The sequence below is a fragment of the Phaenicophaeus curvirostris genome, chromosome 7 (genome assembly GCF_032191515.1).
Source record: "Phaenicophaeus curvirostris isolate KB17595 chromosome 7, BPBGC_Pcur_1.0, whole genome shotgun sequence".
Lineage (NCBI taxonomy): Eukaryota > Metazoa > Chordata > Aves > Cuculiformes > Cuculidae > Phaenicophaeus > Phaenicophaeus curvirostris.
Window position 1 is genome coordinate 27,865,291 of NC_091398.1, and position 12,141 is coordinate 27,877,431.

Consider the following 12,141-nt stretch of genomic DNA (forward strand, 5'->3'; position numbering starts at 1 on the left):
TCTTTGGCTTTCCTTTCTGTGCTCTGAATGACTCTCAAGATCTAATTTAATTCAGGGAAATAAATCCAAAAGTGCCAGGAAGAAAAGAATCAACTTTCTCTTTAGTTAGAATAAAAATTGTACAGAAGTAATTCTTGATCTTCATTAATTCCGTGGGCAAGCATACAAGCTTCTAGGTGTTAATGAGACTTGCCAGTTCAGGTGGACTGTAGAGTCTAATGAAATGTCAAATGAGCCCACTTTGGATTCGCACTATCGGATTCTTCCAACAGCAAAGTTTGGCAATGCATCCTAACAATCCCTTCACGCCCTCTGCCTGGGGATGTGGAGCAAATTTTCCTTCTGGACCGGAATTATGTTACTGGCTTGCATGGTCGGTGTGACTTGTAGAAAGTAATGTGAGGGGAAGAATATACAAATCCTTTCCCCAGTGTTACCGTTCCACATTTAAATACTATTTAACTTTTCTTCAGTTATATATAAAACTATCCTCTCTAGCCTACGGCTTTCATTAAAAAGCATACGGAAATTACCCGTGCAGAATGCAGACTGCTGGATCTACTGAAGCTTTAGAACTTGTGTCAAGGTCTGCTCTGTATCACCTTCATGCCTGATCACTTAGTAAAACAAGAGAGTTCAGATTCTTAATAAATCCTAATTTACTGTCATATGCCTGCTAAACTTGCTCTTATTCTCGTGCACAATATTAGGTGCCAGATTAGAAACTCATGAAATTGGATGCTTGGGGCATGAAGATTTCTTAAGGTGAATTCTACATGTTGTCTTTACAAGTTTCCCTTTAAAAAGAAAAATATAGAAAAGAAAATAACAGGTCAAGGGTTTCCAAAAAGGAAAGGACTGAAAAGTTAGATACGTAATAAAAAAATTAGTCTTAATATAAAATTTTAACAAGGCATGTAATATTCAGGGAAGGAAACACTTAATGACAGCAAGTCTGTAAAAACACTGCAGTTCTGGATTTCTGAGTACCAAGGGTGGAAGTCAAGAGCTACGTTACATGATCTCTAGATTCAGTCCAGAATAAAACCATTTCCACTGTTCTTCAACATTAAAAAAATGTAAATTTAAAAAAAAAAAAGGATAAGTATCTGCAGCAAAGTCAGCCTAATATAACTTTAGAAGTGACAGGTGAAGGAAAGCCACACTTGACAACTTTATGACCATCTTAGGTCCAAAGTTGCCTTTCTAAAGGAAGAAGGATTTCATTAGCCTTCCCTAAATCAAACCATGATAAGAAAAACACAGTGGCAATGTAATGGATTTTAAAACCACAGAATTTATCCACCCTGTACATGCACTGCTACTGCCTGCAACATGCTTAAGAGAAAATAAACCAGCTATTCTACCTACCTTCCTGCTGTACCACAACTCTCCTCATTCACTATCATTACATTCTTTAAGAAACATAATCATTAAATTTCTACATTATGTAATCTCTATGTTTCTGCAAGAAAAATTTGCTTCTGATACAGCATTTAACAAGATGTTAACCGAAGAAAAATTTAAGACAAAAATAGAAGTCCAATTGATTGCCCTTAAAATATTCCCTTTTATTTTCATGGAAAACATGTTTAATTTACCACTACGTACCATCATGCCACCAAGGCTACCAATCCTCAGAAACAGAGAATGTAGCATGGAGAGAATGCTACCATTCATTAATAATTCACTAACAATTCCCATTTTCCATCAAAAAAGAAGATTTATAACTTCTTCATTCACACCTGAGGTGGTATTGCAGTCCTACCGATAGGACCTGGCATGGCCACACACTGAACTTGTGATACAGCAAGCATTAAGCCTGCATTAAAATTTCAGGAAAAGCCTTGAGCAATTTTAGCGTACCTGCTAAATCATCCCACAACTCATGCTGCAGCTCCAGCCTTCTCCAGCCAAAGAGCAATTTACCACCTACCTCCCCCGGCATGAGCTCTGTTGTTCTTGCCAGCAAGAATGCATAAGACACAGAGTTAATTTCCTTATTTCCTGGAGAAAATAGGTAGGTGGTTAGCCCCATTTACCCTGGTGTGCCTGAATCAAAGCCAACCAGGCACAGAAGGATGCAGGTCATTTTGAGTGCTCTGAGCATTCTCAGTGTCTGAAAAACAATGTAGTCCTGAGGGCTTAAACTTGTATTACACAGGCAGTTGGTGACACAACCCATTTAGATCAAAACACCCTGTAGACTCACTGAGGTCTGCTCTCTCACCACTACAGCACTTCTGTGATCTGAAACCGAAGCCATTTCTCCAAATGTCAAAATGTTCCTGAACCAGAAAGATCTGGGGCCCAAGGCATCCACAATTCAACCTACCCAGATGGTGTCATCTTGTCTGTACTGTTTCCAGTTTCGGCCAGTGTCGCTGAACATCAGCGTATAGCTGGTTACCCAGTCTGAGCTCCCGTATCTGCCCTGGGTAGCAACCGCCACAATCTCCACTCTGTCTCCCAGATCAACCTGCAGCCACTGCTGCTCATTTGAGTCCAGTGGGGACCAACCACCAGCTCCTGAAAGAGATTGGATAAAGATAATTTAGATGACAATGACAACACAAGAAATTATATTTTAAAAAGAACCATGTTATTACTTCAGGTCATCACAGAGGAGTCTTACTTCCTGCACATACAGTTGTTTGTCCATGGTTTTGTATTAGGAAATAGGCTCCTGAGGTTTGATTTCTTAAGTTTTTCTTAACTAACCTAAAGATACAAAGGATTTTTGAATTTCTAAAAAATTGTAAGGATTTTTTTTTTTTTTTTTAACAGCATGACAAATGTCAGTAAGGTTAGCATGCCCTCAGTCAAAAACATCCAAATCATGTTGTAAAGTCAGACTAGGTTGTGACACATGTCTACTCCTTCCTTGCAAGCTCCTCAAAGTCTGGAAATACTGATTTCTAACTTCTAATTTCCTTTGAAATTTTCTTTTTTGTTACGTTTTGAAAGAGATGATCTGCACCCTACAAAGTATTTGAAAGAATGGTTTAATTATAGATTGTAAATGCACTTCAGATAATACATTGTAAAGCTAGAGACTATTTGATTGAACAAATAGAAGGGCTGTCTTCCCACTATAAAGTGGCTTTTTCCTCTCACAAGATGCTCATTAAGCAAACAGGCATTTTATCTTAAACATAAGAACAAACAAGATCTTTACAAGGACAAACATAAGTCGCAAGTTATCAGCTTCCATAATCCACTTCTCCATTCAGGAATGGAAACATCAGGAGCCACGACCTCATGGAAGCTGACAGCTTGTAACTCATTTTTGTCTTTTAAAAGTAAAGAAATGCACTACCCCTGGAATTTTTTTAGAGGATAAAGAGACGTCAAGTAATGCCAAGCTAATGAAACACAGAACTGCAACTGCTGCTTGAATTTCATCACTTCACTCATTACAAAATTACAGCTTATGGCTGAAAAGGCAAATCCTTCCAGTCTGTAATACTATTTATATGTTCTCTTGCCTTCTTTTCCACCCTTAAATTATGCTCTATGTTTATTTTCTTTTAAATTTGTTGCATTAACAATTCTTCAAGTAAACTACAAGAATTATTCCAAATATGACTTCCCAAAGAAAAAGCACCACTAAATTTTGGTTGTAAGTAGCTGGGTTTACCTTAATATTTTAATCTTATTAACTGATCTAACCCAAAGCTGTTCCATGATCAACAGATGTGGTTTATATCAAAGAAGATAATTTCAATAACTTTGCCTTTTAAAAAAATTCTCAATTTTCATGGACCACACTGGACTTACTAAATGATATTCGAAATTCCTTTGTCTAAGAATAGGTGTTACAGTTTTGATCATTTACAGTTCATAAAGCTAGGATTTAGTCCCAGTTCCTGAGACAGAAGTCTGTTTATTCCATAGCTAGAATTGAGTATCATCCCTGCTCCCCTGGATGATTCAATTTTCACTTCTCTAGCTGAACCCTCCTGGGCAAATAGTTTGTAACCAAACTAAGGCATACTGCTTGCTAGTGCCATACTTTATTTTTTTTCCTTTCTTCAGTCATCACATAAGTCTTCAATATCACTGTGATTGTTTTACCTGCCTTAAATAGACTGCTGTCCCCCATGAGCATGCCATGAAAGACCTAATGAGAATATTAGGGATTTCATCATTCCAGTCTTCTCTGAATACTTCATATTTCTCTTTTAATGCCACACATAGCTTAGATAAAACTATGGGGCATCTCATTAAAAATCCTAGCATTTTTGGGAGATCCGTGGTGAGCCTGCGCTCTCAAACAGCAGATCATTCAGCATCTCTGAACTGCAAGTCTCTTCACACGAGCACATTTGTATGTCGGAAATACCAGTCTAGATGTAACCACTGCATGACACAGCACTGATAACTGCTCATAGCATCACCTCTTGAGAAGCTGGTACTGCAAGACAGTTGGTATCAGCTACAGATTATGTGTTTACAGAGCAGCAGCTGCTTCATACACCTTCCCATGAGAAAACAAACTACTGTATTTCCCTCTCCCCAACCTTCTACCATTACTGTTTCCACAGATGGACAGTAATTCTACTGACTTGTAAGAATGGTAGTTAAAAACTCTGCAACAGCAAAGATGCATTGACTGCATGACTGAGGGCAGAACTAAAGGTTTTCCCGTAGGGCTTCTCTCAACCCTGCTAGTAAAGGATTAAGCAAACATACAACTTCTGCTTACTTTTGTAGGTATCACAAATCCTCACCAAATGCTGCTCTAAGTGCCAAAAATCAATAAATGTTCTGTTTCCTCCGTATTTGCTCCGTCATACAGAGCAGGCTGCACAAGGGATACTGGTATCTTTTTTCCAGCACACTGTGTGCTTGCACATTTCTTATATGCACTTTATTGCTTGTATCGTGTCACACCCAACCTCATACTTTTTTTCCCTGTAAGTAGCCAAAGGGTACATCCACAATACAGCAGCTCTTTTACAGCCGTATTTTCCTCTGCCCATCAATGATGTTCACACTAGGGAACATCTGTTAAGGCAGGCCCAGGACAAGAGACAAGAACGTAGGATGCAAAGTCTTTAAAAGGCAACATTAAGGACTGCTGAAAACACAATATTTACAGGACATCACCTGCTATGAACAGTTAAAAGCACCACCATGACACCATTTTTTTCCTGCAGCTGGACAGAAGGAAATTGAAAATTATTGTAACTCTTTTATTAATAGCGTGTCATAAATATAAACCAGACAAAAATCTGGCTCTGATTACACCCACCAGATCTGTACATTTTTCTGAAAAGTACTAACGTATGACTAATTGTGCCTCTCACAATAAAACAGGAGAGAGAGGATGGTCAAAGTCAATGGATGCTTGTACTTTGCATGCCTCTCCAGCATGAAGCAATTTCTCCATTCTGCCCAGCAGGCTCACTGGCATGGACAGAATTCTGCTACACCATCATTCCTCATAGTTCACACATTTTACATTTTCCGTGGATCATTTCAGGGGAAAGGTTCAACGTGGTATGGGGAAAATATCCTAGTGGAGAAACAGCGTGACAGGAATCAGATAACATTGCTTATGTTCTCCATGGCAACAAGTCATAATGCTAGAAATATGAGAAGAACAAAGATCAGACGGTTTCTCAGCTGGAGACCCATATAACTCCAAGAAATATGATCAAATACTTATTTTTCTTTTTCCGACTATTTATACATTTTACCATAATTATTTCAAAAATTGCACTTATGCCCAGGGTAAGGCAGTCAATACTCCTTGATGTTCCACAGGGCTGCTCAGGGTGCCCATATTTATTTGTAGTTTATTAATATGAAGCAAAGGGAATGCTTGTTTCCACCCTACAGTGCCTTACAATGAGCTCAACTGGCTTTGTACTGTGCTACAAACTCTTGGACTTCCTGCTACAACTAAGTGCTTCCCTGCTGCAGAATTTGACTTTAATGCCCAGGTCAAACACTTCCTGGCCATAAAAAAAAAATCCTTTTGGCATTATGTGTGTTTTATATTCCCATACATAACTGCCTGTACTGAATACTCAAGTTGAGAGCTAATAGAGAGTTGAAAAACTCAGTTGATACAGCTATATTGTAGTAATTTTCTGATTTTTTTTTAGTATTTATTTACTGTAAACAAAAAAGCTGATTAATCCCTCTCATGAGTAAGGAATATATTTCATACCTCAGAATCATATTTATCAGAATTATTCTAACTGCTTTACTGTTACCAGCCCAGTTTTATCAGTATTTTAATTGAGCGCTTTCAGCAGTTCATACAAAGCTTTTACTCATGGGTAGTTTTTGCGGTTTTTATTTTAATGGCACATTTCATTGCTTCAAGTCTTTTTTTAAGCAACAGCCTTTTAGTTATTGTTATCTAGTACTCAATCAACTTGATGAATTAGAATTTTCTGCTAATGTAGGTCTGGATTGTGTTTTATAAATTCATCTTCACCTGTTGTATTCATGTTTACATTAACAAATGTATTTATCTGGCTTTCTACCTTGAAGCACTGTTACTTGCAGCACTGTCTTATCAATCATAAGCAAAGCTAAGTCAAGTCATCAAAACTCTTCAACATTATGAGAGAGCCATGGCACACTCCTTGTTAGTGAATATTGTTTCTTTTATCAGGGAGTGTGGTGATAGTATGAGGACTAACAGTTTTAAGCTGAAGGAAGGTAATTTAGATTAGAAATTAAGAAGAAATTTTTGACTGTGAGGGTGGTGAGGCACTGGCACAGGTTGCCCCAACAAGCTGTTGAAGCCCCACCCCTGGAGGTGTTCAAGGCCAGGTTGGATGAGGCTTTGAGCAACCTGATTAGTGGAAGGTGTCCCTGTTCATGGCAGGCGCTTGGAACTTGATGATCTTTAAGGTCCATTCCAATGTGAATCATTCTATGATTCTTCGATTCTTGTAAAGATATCTACTGTTTGTGTTCAAGTGCCAGCCAAAGGAAGTTCCTTCAGTCACCATTTATCACTGCTTGTTCCTCCAACCCCAAATGAAGTACCCATATGAATTCCAGTGGAACTACATCTGCACACTTTTACAAAAGTCTGTGCAACAAAAGAATTAAGCAAGGTAGAATTTATCTTCTAGGTCCTGGTGTTGGGCTTAACTCCTCAGTTATCACGTAAGTCTTCAAAATGTAAAATAACAAGTTGCTGAACCAACTTCCCTGCTTAGGGCCCAGTTTCAATTCTCTGTCTTCCTGTTCCCACATTCTCTGTCAAAAGACAGTGTAAAACTTTACTGCTGTGACACTGTATGTCTAAAAAACTAGAATACCTTACACCCCATTATATGGCAAAATTCCTCTAGCAGAGTAAATAAGACCTATTTCATTTTCTGCCCTTAAATTTTAATTATTTTCAACTTATTTATTTTTCAATTTTCATTTTAATTTTCAATTTATTGTTTATAAGTTTAAAATATAATACAGCCAGAAATTAACTTGCAACAATATTGACTTTGAACCTCCCCCTCTTTTCTGCAGATAAAGTTAGTCATTAGAGCTATTTGCAAAATCACATAAGTACATCTATTCTCTGTCCTAGCTAGTAGCTGGAGACAAAGGCTGGGTAAACTCAAATATCATACTCAATGTTTACAACTTTCTTTTATGTTAAGCAACTACCATATCACCTTTTACTTTTTAAGAAACTCTGGTTCAGGAATTTAAATGTGATATCGCAATTCTCATCTAACACTTCTCTGACAACTTAGTAACTCCTTATCATTAATGCCAAGCAACAAACAGAGTGTCCTTTAATGTCTTTCTGTAGATTTATCAGAGTTTGATTAAAAAAAGAAGTTTCAGAGACTATGTTTAAGTAGGAAAAAATTCTCATTTATTTTCCGGTAGTAAACTTCCTAGTGTTTCTTAAAATGAAAATCATAAGTAACGTGAAAATACAGGACTTTCCTCTTTTTGAGGCTCCAAGCTGGTAGTAAGATGGGAGCCCACAACCCAAATTTCCAACACAATGTCAAGATACAACCAACTTCTCTTTTCTGATTCCAGGTTTGATCCTAATAGTTTCACTTTGTGTATGAACTTACTATCCAGGCCTCAAATATTCCTCATTGCAAATGCCTACAAAGTTTTTTAATTCATCTTTGCTATTTCTAAAGAGTTGTGTAATCACTGAATCCCACTGGAGTTTTAATATCAACCCACTACTAGCTTTAACAAACATCTGCTTTTTTAGAATAGAGTCTTCAAGTCTAGTGACCTTCAAACTCTAAAGATGATGAGAACACTCTTCCAAAGCAAAAAGACTATCTAAATTTCCTCCAGGATGTTTCTGTAAGAGAAATGGAGAGCTTCAAATTCAATAGAAATTTTCTATACTGAAGTAGTTTATTTAGAGCTCTCACAGAACCATAAACTGACAGCTCTGCTCAACTTGACTCTGCATGCACTCCATAGAAAAAGTATAAAACAGTATTCTTTATAAATGTGATTAGAAAGAATAGTTTAGGCATTTCATACTGCAACCTTACCATCTCTCCTGTTGAGTTTTGCAAAGCTGGGACTGTGAGTACTGGAGAACTCAGAGGAACTGGTAAGTGATGTTGAAGGTAAGGGAGATACCAACGCATTATCACAATTATCTAAAAAATAAGAAAGGAAAAAAACAACATACAGAGGTCATCACATGAGCAACATATGTGCTAACTTATGCTACCTCAAGGTGGTGCTTTTTTCTCCTTAGTAGACAGAGACTAGAGAAAGATCACACTTGTGCTTGAATTCTTGTGCCAGATTGAAATTTACCCCCAAATGACAGTCTGGTGGGATAGCAGCTGTATTGTAACTGTTGTCAAGACATGAAATACTTGAAAAACTTGAAAATATTTTCCTTTCATACAATGCAATTTGATTATATATTTCTTTCCCAAGCTCATGCACATATGCAAATTAGTTTTGTTTGCTCAAATGAGTAGTCTACTATGTCTTTCTCCTCTTCCTTTCACATTCTCATTTGAGGACAGATGGGCTAGGCTAACACTCAAGCTGAATTTTTGAGCCCATAATATTTGAATAAGGATGGAATTAGCTAAAGTATGATTGCTCATTACAATGCTGCCACATACACAACGAAGAACATAGTGCGGGGTTTCAGTAGGGAATAATAAAAATAATGAAACCTTCTTATTTTTAATTGAATCTCCCATTGAGCAAACATAGATCTCATGACTGGGAAAGTCCTACAGGTCAGCAGGACCTCAGGCACCATAGTTATGATAGGAAACTCAGACTGATGTAAAACTAGTTGATACCTTTCCCGTAATGACCCAGATTATATCAAAATAACTCTCATCACCTTCTGCGATGGTGCTCTACAACATTATCTGGACTGTTCTAATCAATATCCATCTCCATATGAAAAATCACTGTAATCAATAAAATTCATTTCAGTGCATTGACTGATGGACCTCAAAAAGCACACTTAAGTGTGAAATCCTTTCTATTTCTTGGGTTACCATTAGCAAAAAGGTATAACAATATGTGCGAGTTAGACAAATCATAAGATTTGTATGCCACAGATGTTTTCATAGAATCACTAGGTTGGAAAAGACCCACTGGATCATCGAGTCCAACCATTCCCATCAATCACTAAACAATGTCCCTCAGCACCTCATCCACCCATCTTTTAAACACCTCCAGGAAAGTTGACTCAACCACCTCCCTGGGTAGCCTGTGCCAGTGCCCAATGAACCTTTCCATGAAATATTTTTTCCTGATGTGAAGCCTGAACCTCCCCTGGCAGAGCTTCAGGGCATTCCCTCTTGTCCTGTCCCCTGTCACTTGGGAGAAGAAGCCAGCTTCCTGCTCTCCACAACCTCCTTTCAGGTACTCGTTTTGACCATGAGGATAACTAGCCAACAAAGGTTACCAAGGCCTTGTGTACATTCTCTGTCAGTTACAGCCTTTGAGTCTCAATGAGAACTTGTGACTGTAATGGAGAAGAGTCTGTTGAGTGCTGTGCTCCTTGATACACGTGAGATCAGGACTTAATTGTTCTGTCTGGACTTCAAAATGTGTAAATTAAAATATGGTCCCTAAATTCATTGTATCTTGTGACCTAAACAACAATTCAAACAAACACCTCAAATGGTAAGTACATTGAGGCACCAAACTCATTTATTTGATTTTCATTAAGAAACAGAACTGCTACTACCAGGGATCCTTCCCTGAATTAATATCTAAATATAAAACCATGTAATTTTAAGGCTTCAGGATTTAGGGCAACATTAACAATTACAAGATGGTTCTGAGAGCACTAGGATCAGTATAGTCCAACTTATGATAGATAAGAGAGTAATGAGACTTGAGAGTGCTAGTAGGAATTTCCTCCAAGTGAAGTTGACTCTTGAATAGATACTCTGACAAAATGCAAGGTCACTCTTTTACCTTCTCCTTAGTCAAAAGGCAGACACTGGAGGTTGCACACCTGACAGCTTTATATGCACAGACTTATAATGCAGAATATCGCACAGCTTTTTCATACCAAATGAAAATTCAAAGTACAGTACAACTAAATGCTTAGGATGTATCAGTCAATTTGTACATGCACAGAAATCCAGACCACATGCAGAGTAGCTCTGATGCATCCCTTGTCAGAGACATTACATATAAAGCTGTACCGATTTGAGATTGATAACTCTTTGTAAAACTTAGCTGAAATAAGACATGGAGTTCAAAAATGTAGGATGTGCACATAAAGTCAGGACCATCCCACAGGCTCTGCTTCCATGAGCAGGAAGAATTGAAAAAAAAAACAACCCAAAACAAAACCCAACACACACCACTCCCAAGATTTCAAAACTTTCTAAGAAAAGTTTTTATTGTCATATTTCCTTTTTTAATGTGTGCAGACAAGAAAGAGATAAAACATTTTGTGCTTGTGTAAGGTTAGTGAAGACCCACGGTAAAAACAAAAGCAAAGCCAGTGTACCGTCATTGCCACCATACAATCCCAGCACACATATTTCCAGAGATTTCATCTACCTCACTTAGCGTGATAGAAACAGACCTTTATTCCAGCTACTGCCAGGTTCCTAGTTTCTGACACTACTCCTTTTGCCTTGGTACATTGCCTGTCAGAGTAAGAACTTTGCTTCTTTGAGTCAACTGCATTATATATCTGCAAAAAAAAACCCCAGTTGTTTATAACAAAATTCCCTGCTACAGGATCATTTAAAGCAACTGGACACTGACAAAGAAAACCATTTACTAGGCAGTTTTCTCCTATGTTTCCTTGCCAACCAGATAATTACAATTTAAAAAAAAATAAAGAGCACTAATTGTACCAATAAGCTATCTTATTCATGCAAATCGCATAGCAATACACATGTTGACTTGCATTCGAGAATGAGGTGCTGACCTTGACTATACTGAGTTCAAAGAAACACGCAATTACAGATAGCATTTACAGTGTCATGTGTGTTATTAGAACTGTCATCAGAAATCTTGTTTGTGAAATGAATTATTTACCCCAACTCAATTTTTCTGATTTTTATTCAACTTTTATTTTTAGAAATTAATGATAAACTAACAAAAAACAAATGAGAAAATCATCAACTTACTAAGATGATGTTTGGTTTATTGGTTTCACTTTCTTTTTTTGTGGCTGTAATTGTCCTTCAAATAAAAACAAGAATATCCTTTCTCTCCCTTCCCTCATGTATTGTAATTTTGTCCAAATAATTTCTTTAAAAACACAAATACCAATGTTATCAGTTCAAAAGCATCCAAGTGAGATTTAGACACTAAAACTCTGCAGCCCCTTTGAAACATGTCAGATAGTACTAGCTTTAGCTAATAATCCATAAAATGGTGTACTTCATAAAATGCCTTTTGCCCAAATATCTAATGAAACTCTATATTTTGTAATGGTTTTCAACACCTGTGACAAGCATGAAAAAATAACTAAGAAAAATGCATCCAAGTCCTAGAGAGACAGAATTTCAAATGCTTCTGAAACAGAGTTAATATTACCAAAATTGGGTTTCCACAGAAATCAGAAATTCAGCCCAACTTTACTAATTCTTCTAGCACATATTTTACATCAGTGTGGGTAAGTATAGCATGATCCAGTTTATAACCTTCTTCAAGCGTTAGTTAACA

At 37.3% G+C, this 12,141-nt stretch overlaps 1 protein-coding gene across 2 annotated transcripts in view; it reads right to left on the reverse strand.

The window, feature by feature from the left end:
- CNTNAP5 (contactin associated protein family member 5) overlaps positions 1-12,141 on the reverse strand; it is a 281,176-nt gene that overhangs the window by 202,412 nt on the left and 66,623 nt on the right. For both annotated transcript variants that reach the window (XR_011337752.1, XM_069861390.1), the window contains exons 2-3: positions 8,511-8,621; positions 2,336-2,529 (exon numbers count right to left, since the gene is read on the reverse strand). Coding sequence is in view for 1 of the 2 variants with exons in the window: in XM_069861390.1 (XP_069717491.1) it covers positions 2,336-2,529; positions 8,511-8,621 (305 nt within the window). In the remaining variant the exon portion in view is untranslated. The remainder of the gene's footprint in view (positions 1-2,335; positions 2,530-8,510; positions 8,622-12,141) is intronic.